The sequence below is a fragment of the Elephas maximus genome, chromosome 24 (genome assembly GCF_024166365.1).
Source record: "Elephas maximus indicus isolate mEleMax1 chromosome 24, mEleMax1 primary haplotype, whole genome shotgun sequence".
Classification (NCBI taxonomy): domain Eukaryota; kingdom Metazoa; phylum Chordata; class Mammalia; order Proboscidea; family Elephantidae; genus Elephas; species Elephas maximus.
The window spans coordinates 61,874,038-61,884,217 of record NC_064842.1 but is presented as its reverse complement, the minus strand read 5'-3'; the positions used below and the strand labels follow the sequence as shown (position 1 = coordinate 61,884,217).

General features: G+C 36.0%; 1 protein-coding gene across 1 annotated transcript; it reads left to right on the top strand.

Annotated features, from left to right (window-relative positions):
* Positions 1–2,776: 2,776 nt before the first annotated feature.
* LOC126066816 (ATP synthase subunit f, mitochondrial-like) lies at positions 2,777–3,564 on the top strand. Its single transcript, XM_049868204.1, has 2 exons — positions 2,777–2,911; positions 3,433–3,564. The coding sequence occupies exons 1-2, from the start codon at positions 2,777–2,779 to the stop codon at positions 3,562–3,564; spliced, it is 267 nt and encodes an 88-aa protein (XP_049724161.1).
* The last annotated feature ends 6,616 nt before the right edge of the window (positions 3,565–10,180 follow it).

The window sequence follows — 10,180 nt, the reverse complement described above, 5'->3', positions numbered from 1 at the left end:
GGAAAACTTCTTCTTCCTCATTGGCACAAGACTCTCCTTCCCCAACCAGAAATACTAGGATAGGTGGTGGCACTGGAAAGAGGATCCCACCACAATTGTCCTTCACCAAGTGGAGTGGGTTAAGTAAATCTCTTAAATCCCTTCAGGAATCATCAGCTAGGACCAGTGGAAGCCCCAGCACTACCACATAAAACAAGCAGTCCAAAATAACACCTCAAAGCTATGAAAATTAAAATACCATTAAATCCACAGCCCACAAATGTAGGCCCAGACACTTATTCTAAATCTGAACAGAGTGACTGACTGCTATAGGAGGCAAAGTCTTCGAATATAATAGGGAAAATATCCAGGCTAAAATTAAGTATCATCTTTTGGACCAAGTCCATGAAAATGACAACGTAAATGAGGAAGGATAAACGACTGACACCTATAGCAAGAAAAATCAGATGTTGGAATTATAAAACAAAAATTATAAAGATTCTGTCATTAAAATTATTCAACCATTAGTACACATCTTCTCAACAAACATGAAAAAATATAGACTATATCAGGAAAGAATTAAGAGTTATTGAAAAAGAATAAATGAGAATTTTCTAATGAAAAATTAAAAAAAAAAGATTTTGCTGGATGGGCTCAATGTAGAGTGGAAAGAAAGAGGGTATAATCAGTGAACACGAGGAGTACAGAACAATGGAATTAACCCAACCTCAACAACAGAGAGAAAATAAAACAAACAGAACCACAGGAGCCTGTGGGACGATAACAATAGATGTGACATTCTTATCTTTGGAGTCTCAGAAGAATAGGTGAAAGACAATAAGACTTAAAGAGTATTTTAAGACAAGATGGGGGGGCGGGGCCAAGATGACAGAGTAGTCAGAGGCTTCCAGTGGTCCCTCTTACAACAAAGACCTGAATAAACAAGTGAATCGATTATGTATGAGAATCTAGGAGCCCTGAACATCAAAGGCAAAGCTGAAGAACTGGACTAAATGGCACAGGGAGGAAAAGACAGTTCAGAAGCACTGAGGAATCGCCAGACTTGACTCAGTGGGAACCGGCACCTCACAGGCCAGATCCTCTGATGCAAGTGTGGTGAGGCAAGCAGTGGCATTCGGGTTGCATTTTCTACATCAGGAGAGACCAAGCAGATGACGAGTCCACTCATGCGTCCAGAATCAGCAAAAAACGATGCTCTTAGCATGATAAGTATTTGCTTCCAATCTACCATGTGGACCAAAAAACACCCCTTTAGAAAAAATTCTCTCCCACTTAACTACTGACCCTGCCCCACTCTGCACCAGGTCCCGAGCTGGCTTCAGTGACAGCTGCTTTCCTTGGGCTGAAAATAGGACCTGTCACAAGCCCTGAGCCATCCTCCTGGTCTTGGGGAAGGAACAAATTAACAAACAGGGATAAATAAATAATCTGCTGGCTCCCTTAAACTTGGAACTCAGGGCAGAAACAGCTCCTTTGCCAGGCACAGGCATAAGCGGTCCCTGGATTTTGAATACTTTTCACCCCTGCATAGACCCTCAATGTGTCCCAGGCAAGGAAACAAAGGGACACAAGGAGCTGGGGATTATATACCTCAGACCAGAGGGTATACATGCTAGAGTCCATGGAAAGAGGAAGGGGAGAAAGATGAAGGTGCTGCTTGATGCGGTCTAGGTTCAGGGTGCATGATGGTCTTGATGGAGTCAAAGGAAGAACGTTCCCTCCCCTTCTGGGATCTAAGATTAGATCTTGTCAGGATGCGATTTTATAGTTAATTTTACATCTCCCCACTAAGGCACTAGGAGACCTTACCACTAAAGCTCTGGGGGAGGGGTTCTATTTCCCCTAGGGTACATTCTTTCAGTACAATTTCAGTGTAAAGGTCATGCAGGCAGTGGGAGCAAAACTACTTTCTTCAGTTGCTGCACAGATACAGGCAAAAAGAGAAATAAAGAAATTCACATCAGAATTGAGGAATTCAACACTTTCACCTCACCAAGGGCTAGAGCTAATCAACTGAAAATTAGCAAGGATGTAAAATATTTTAACGACACAATCAAGCAACAAGAACTTTCCACCCAACAACAACAGAATACACATTTATTTTTTCAAGGGCAGAGTTTTTACCAAGATAGAACATAACCTGTCCTGTAAAACACAACTTAACACATTTAGAACAATCGAAATCATAGAGTTGTTCTCTGATCATAGAAAATTAAATTAGAAATCAAAAATAAAAAGGCTATAGGAAAATATCTAAGCACATGAGAATTAAACAGCACACTTCTAAGTAAGGCATGGGTAAATGAGGAAGTCTCAAAATAAACTTTAAAAATTCATGACACTGAATGAAAGCAAAACACAACATATCAAAATACATGGGATATGGCAAAAGGAGTAATGATGGGTAAATTTATGGAATCAAATGCTTACATTAGAGATGAGAAGTCTGAAACCAACGAAGTAAGTTCCTTTCTCTGTTAAGTAGAAAAAAGAGCAAAATAAACTCAAAAAAAGAAGGAAACACTAAAGATAAGAAAGGAAATAAATTATTTTTAAAATAGGAAAATAACTTAAAAAATCAATGAAATAAAAAGATGCTTATTCAAAATTGTCAATATAATTGATAAGCTTCTAGCAAGACTCTACCAAAAAAGAGAGAAAGAGACAAGACAAAAATTGCCAATAGCTGGATAGCTGGGATGAAGTAAGCAATATCATTACAGATTCTATGCCATTAAGAAGATATTCAGGGGCAGCAGACACCCAGGACTCCAAGATGGCGTCAACTGTACCATTAAAGGAGAAGAAACTTATGGATGTCAAAATAGGGAAGCTACCAAGCTGGATACTAATGTTGGATTTCACTCCTAATGTCATCACTGGAGCATTTCAAAGAGTTTATGACTGGTATTGTAAGGGGAAGGGGGAGAGCTTGCACTCGGGAAGAGGAAGAGGCAGGGTGACATGCCTCAGTAAAACAATCCCAACAAAGAAAGAGACAGGAGATGGTGAAATTCCTCAATAAGATGGTCTCTACATAGTTAAACTCTAAGCCAAGGAAATGATCTTTACAGGGGTCTTTGATTTGATAATGCCCTTAACTTGATAAAGTCCCTAACTTGATAAAATCTCTAACTTGGTAATTAAACCTTAAGCCAAGGAAATACTTTTCATAGGGGAGTCTTGTCCTGGCTTTTAAGTGTTAATAAAGACAAATCAAGAGAAAAAAGGAGTACAAAACCCTAAGAAAATGACTATCAGGCACTCAGATTCTTTCTCTGAGTAGCCCGCTTGATGCTTCCTAGTCAAGTGTACTTTTACTACTAACCCTCTGCTTGCTAATAAACCTCTGCTCACTTGGCACTATTTGTCTCAGTGTTTGAATTCTTTCCTACACTGAAGACAAGAACCGAGGCCATTCTCCCGTAACAGTATTACAAGTATGTCAATGTAAAGAAAAGAAGAATCACTGGGGTTTCTATGGTGCTGGTAGCTTACATGGTTTTCATTTACTGCTTTTCTAACGAGGAACTCAAACATGAGCAGCTATATATGTACCACTGAGAGGAAGCCGCAAGGAGGAAGCTGTCAGCATTCCTACTCACAGCACCCTTTGCCTTGGCACATCTCCCTCCTTCAGGAAAAGTGGTTGAATCCTTTACCATCCTAACTAAGAACTAGTGTCCAGTAAAAAACGACCTGTAAATAATAATAATCAGGAAATACTATGAACAACTCTACACACATAAATTTGACAACTTAGAAGATGGATGTCAAAAACAAACTACCAAAACAGACAATCTAAATAGCCTTTTAACCATTGAAGAAATTCAATTTGTAATTAGAGAGTTCTTAAAAAAAAAAACCCAGGCCCAGATGATTTTACTAGAGAATGCTACCAAATATTTAAAGAAGAATTAAAACCACTTTCACACAATCTTTTCCAGAAAATAGAAGGGAGAACAATAGAACAATTTCTAACTCATTTTATGAGTCCAGGATTACCCCAATAACAAAATGACAGAGAGTACCAAAAATATGCTACAGGAAAATTTCCCTCATGAACTTAGACCCTGAAATCCTCATCAAAATATTAACAAACCAAATCAATGTGTATAAATACTTATAAACAATGACCTAGTGGAATTTATTCCTGGTATGTAAGGCTGGTTCAACATATGAAAATCTATCAATGTAACCTGCCTTATCAGCAGGATAAGGAAGAAAAATCACATCATCATATCAACTTATGCAGAAAAATATTTGATATATTAAATGCCCATTCACGATAACAAATGTCAGTAAACTAGGAATAGAGAGAAACTTGTGCAACCTTCTAAAGAGCATAAAAACAAAACAAAATACCCAAGCTAACATCATACTTAGTGGTGAAAGACTGAAGGCTTTTCCTCCAAGATGGGGAACAAGGTGAGGATGTCTGCTCTCATCACTCTTGTTCAACTTGGTACTAGAAGTTTAGCTCATGCAATAACACAAAAAGAATAAGAAAAAGGTATACATATTGGAAAAGGAAATAAACTCTAATTGCTAGATGATATGATTGTCCCCGTGCAAAATTCCAAGGAAGCAAAACAAAAAAAAGATAAACTTTTGAAATAATTAAAGATATCAGGAAGGTTGTGGATTGAATTGCATTCCCCAGAAATATGTGTTGTAAATCCTAACCCCTGTACCTATGGCTATAATTTCATTTGGGAGTGGGTTTTAGTTGTTATGTTAATGAGACAGCATTAGTGTAGGGTGTATCTTAAATCAATCTTTTTTGGGATATAAAAGAGATTAAACAAGCAAGTAAGCTAGCAGAGATGAGGGAAGATAGATGCCATAGCCCAAGAAGATCACCAAAGAACCAAAGAATAGAAACTGAAGGGACAAGGACTTTCTCCCAGAGCCAACAGAGAAAGCAAGCTTTTCCTTTGAGCCTGTGCCCTGAATTTGGACTTTTAGCCTCCTAAACTCTGAGAAAATAAATTTGTTTGATATTTTCACTATAGCAGCATTAGATAACTAAAATGATCCTGTACAAAATCTGTAGGTTGAACACTACAGAATTTTGATGAAAGAAATCAAACAAGATCTAAATAAATGGAAAGACATATGTGCTTTTGGATGGACAACTTCACATAGTAAAGATACTGATTGTACCAAAATGACACAGAAATTTAGCACAAATCCTAACACCATCCAAGTAAGGTTTTTGGTAGATGATGAAAAGATTATTATAAAATTTATATGGAAAAACAAGGAAACTAGAAAGGTAAAGTGATATTTTAAAAAGAAGAATACAGTAAGAGAGATCAATATAAACCATTTCAAGATTTAATATATTTGGCTGTAGCAATTGAGACAGCATGATACAGGTGAAGGAATAAACACATATGTTACTGGAACAAAATGCAGAACCCAGAAATAAATGCATGCAAATATGTGCAACTGATTTTTCAAAAAACATGCAAAATAAATTTAATTGATAAAAGATAGTCTTTTCAAAAAATGTTGCTGGAGCAATTGAATATCCACAGACAACAAAATGAACCTTGAACTATATCTCACACTTTAGACTTGACAGCAAAAGCAGGATCCTTAAAAAAAAAAATGTTAATTGGACCTTATCAATTTTTTGTTGTTGTTATTCTGCAACAATTGTATAAAGACAAGCTACAAACTAGAAGATAATATTTGCAAATCACATGTCTGACAAAGAACTCGTATCTAGACTATATAAAGAAGAATTAATACTAAACCAAAAAACCAAACCCGTTACGGTTGAGTTGATTCCTACTCATAGAGACCCTACAGGACAGAGTGAAACACTACACAGTTAAAAAAAAAAAAAAATCCAATCAGAAAATGGGCAGTAGACATGAACAGACATTTCACCAAAGAGGATATACAGATGGCAAATAAGTATGTGAAAAGATATTCAGTATCATTTGTCATCAGGAAAATACAAGTTAAAATCACATTGAGCTGTAACTGCATGCCTTCAGAATGGCGAAAATAAAGTACAATAACAACACCTAATGCTGGTGAGGATTTGGAGAGCCTGAAACATTCATTCATTGTTAGTGGGGATATAATATGGTTTCAGTTTTTTTAGAGCCATGTGTTGAAGACTATCTGTTCCTCATTGAAGTGCCAGGAATCTTTCTTCAAAATCAGTTGAACATATTTATGGATTCTCCTTTCTGATTCCCTGATCTATAACCCTATAGATCAATATAGAATCTGTGATCCAAGGACATCAATCATGGTGTTAATATTGCTCTCCTTTTATTTAGGCATTTAAGAATATCAGCACAATTGTTCAGCTTTTATTGTAAATGTATTGCGCGTTACGTTGGTGTATTTATCAAATATTTTGTTTTGGAAGCTAATATACTGGATTTATTTTCTAAATTCATTTTCCAATTGTTCATTGCTAGTGTGCAGAAATATATATTTGTGGTTGTTATTGTATATAGATCATGTGTCTTATAACATTGGTAAACTCAAAAACGTGTTCTATTTCATTGATTCCTTAGTACAAAGTTTGACAAATGATAGCCTATAATTCTTTTACCTGTTTTTGTAGGCAAAATTTTACTGAAACACCAAAAAACAAACCCAGTGCCGTGGAGTGGATTCCGACTCATAGCAACCCTATAAGACAGAGTACAACTGCCCCATAAAGTTCCTAAGGAGCGCCTGGCGGATTAGAACGACTGACCCTTGGGTTAGCAGCCGTAGCACTTACCCACTACACCACCAAGGTTTCCAGAAACACAATTGCACTCATTTGTTTTTGTATTGTGTATGGTTGCTTTCCGAAACCCTGGTGGCGCAGCGGTTAAGTGCTACGGCTGCTAACCCAAGGGTCGGCCGTTCGAATCCGCCAGGCGCTCCTTGGGAACTCTGTGGGGGCAGTTTCTACTGTCCTATAGAGTCGCTATGAGTCAGAAGAGACTCCACGGCACTGGGTTTGGTTTTTGGTTTTATGGCTGCTTTCACAGTGGCAGAATTGAGTAGTTGTGTCTCAATGGTAGTTGTGTCTCAATTCTGAGTAGACCTTATCGCATGCAGGTCTAAAATATTTAATAACTGGCCCTTTAAGAAAAACAGAAGCTTTGGTGGTGTAGTGGTTAAGTGCTAGGACTGCTAACCAAAAAGTTTGGCAGTTCCAATCCACCAGGCGTTCCTTGGAACCTCCATTGGGGCAGTTCTGCTCTGTCCTACAGGGTCGCTATGAGTCGGCACGGACTCTACATCAATGGGTTTTGGTGGGTTTTTTGGTTTAAGGGAAAAGTCTACAGACCCCTGCAATATATATATATGTATATATACATATATATACACACATATATGTTTGCAAATACAGATTGTATTACTTCATTACCTTATTGCACGGACTAGGCTCTGTAATGTGGAATAGAAATAGTGAGAGTGTATATTATTGTCTTATGCCCAACCTTAGGATAAAACATTTTCACCCTAAATTATAATGCCAGTTGTATACAATATGGTAGTTCTGTTTTCTCTCTCCCTTCCTTCATGCTATTGTTCTCTGATATTTTACTTATATATACTATAAATCTTAAAATGTTATTATTGTTTTTGCATTTGCAGCCAATTACATTTTATAAAATTTATAAATTTTTATGATTTTAAAATTATAATACTCATTTTCTATTTACACTTATATTTACCATTTATGGCTCTGTTTGTTACTTTGTGTAGATTCAAGTTCTCTTCTGGCATCATTTCTCTTCAATCTAAAGGATCATTATTTCATCTTCATTTTTGAAAGATATTTTTACTGGACATAAAATTTTAGGATGGCTTTTTTTTCCCTTTTCAGAATTTCATAGTTGCCAATTTATTATCCTTTAGTTTGAAATCTTTTGTTGCATTGTTTCCCTGAATATAATGTATTTTTTTCTCTGCCTGCATTTAAGGTATTCACTTTAACACCAGTTTGTAACATTTTAATTATCCTCTACCTTGGCAGGAAACCCCGGTGGGGTAGTGGTTAAGTGCTACCGCTGCTAACCAAAAAGCTGGCAGTTCAAATCCACCAGGTGCTCCTTGGAAACTATGGGGCAGTTTTACCCTGTCCTATAGGTTTTTTTTTTTTTTTTGATAGGGTCGCCAAGAGTTGGAACCAACTCGATAGCGGTGGGTTCGTTTGTTTTTGGGTTTCTACTTTGGTGTGGTTTGCCTTGTTCTTTGAATTTCTTGATTCAAATATTTATATCTTCCACCAGATTTTGAATTTACAGCCTTTACGTCTTCAAATAATTTATTGTGCCATTCCTCTCCTTCTGGAACCCCAATTACATATATTCTAAATCGGGTGATACTGTCCTACAGGTCACTGAGGATTTGTTCAATTTTCTGCATTTCTTCCTTTATGTTTGACTTTAATTTTATTCCTATGTTTATATTTCACTTATATTTTTTCTGCAGTGTGTAACCTAGTGCATATTTTATTTCAGTTGTTATATTTGTTTTTCTTTCTAGGATTTCTGTTTCTTTTTTATAGCTCTTATTTCTCTCCTCATGTTCATGGTTTCTTTTTAATTCACATGCGTATTCGTATAATTGTTTTAAAGTCATTGCTAGTTCCAATATCTTTGTCATTTCTGGGCCTATTTTTCTTTGACTTATTTTCTGTAGATTATGGATGGCATTTTAGAAGTTTTTGATTCATTGCTAGACATGTTATTTTTTGCCTCTATTTCAATTTTTTTCATTTAAAGAAGGAAAACAATTCAGTGAAAATGAGAAAAATATATCAATGTATGTGAATATATAATTTATAGTTTGATACAGTTGAATAAAAAGAAAATTTGCAATCATTCAGGGAAATATAATTTGGAAAAAAATCTTTAATCAGAAAATAAGCTTTATGTGGGTTTAGCAATATATTAGCAAGAACCATAATGCTTTGCAATAGAAGAAAATTTTAAAATTACAGTACATACAATCACATAGTAATAACAGCAAACCTCCAAGACAAGTTGTTTGGTAAAAAATGGTAGATGCAGAAAAGTATATAATATATGGTACAATTTATACACACACACACACATATACTAGTACCCAACAAAAATATGTACTTCTATAGGTAAAAATGAGTATTTCAGTACTTTAAAAATATTTGTAAGAACTCATATCTAACTGGTAACAGTGATTACCTGTGAGAGCAGGAAAAAATAGGATAGGTGTAGGTACTGATTAAATAGTATTCAAAGCACAGGTGTTAGGTCTAATTTATTGTATACTTCGCATTTTTGCAATAGAATTCCATACATTTTTAAATTAAAAATAAATGTTAAATAATTAAAAATGAAATGGTCTAAATAAATAAACATCAAATTTAAGGCAGTTACTACTGGAAATGGAAGATTGATGATGGGCAAGATATTGACAATGAATGAGAATTTTTCATGTTTTACCCAAAACTACAAATTTACATGTTGTTTTTGTTAGATGCCCTCAAGTTGGTTCTGACTCATAGTGACCCTGCGTATAACATAACAAAACACAGCCCAGTCTTGAGCCATCTTCACAATCATTGCTATGTTTAAGCCTATTGTTGTAGCCATTGTGTCAATTCATCACATTGACCCTCTATTTTACCAAGCATGATAACCATCTCCAGGATCTAGTCCCTTCTGATAACATGTCCAAAGCATGTGAGATGAAGTCTTGCCATCCTCCCTTCTAAGGAGCACTCTGGCTGTATCTCTTCCAAGACAGATTTGTTTGTTCTTCTGGCAGTCCATGGTCTATTAAATATTCTTTGTCAACACCATAATTCAAAGGCATCAATTCTTCTTTGGTCTTCCTTATTCACTTTACCTTAAGCACTTCAATATAATTTAAAAAATTAACAAAGATAAGGTAAAGGTAAATTGTGTTTGGGTTTTGCAAGTACATTACATATACTTGCGTTAAACAGGATTCTGCAGACTTTTTTTTTTTTTTGCTAAGCACCAGAGAGTAAATGTTCCAGGCTTTGAGGGCCATGGGGTCTGTTACAGGTACTTCACTCTGCCATTGTAGTGTGAAAGTGTACACTGACATACATAAACTAATGACTGTGGCTTGCGGATGAGTTCTAATAAAATCATAGCTATACAAATGGGCCAGATTGAGCCTGCTGGCTGAAGTTGTT

What these genes read in the sequence shown, in the direction of transcription:
- LOC126066816 (XM_049868204.1), top strand. Translation starts at nt 2,777, where the DNA reads ATGGCGTCAACTGTACCATTAAAGGAGAAGAAACTTATGGATGTCAAA. An exon ending in AAAGAGTTTATGACTGGTAT is followed by an intron (nt 2,912 to 3,432) that starts TGTAAGGGGAAG and finishes CTCCCGTAACAG; the next exon opens with TATTACAAGTATGTCAATGT.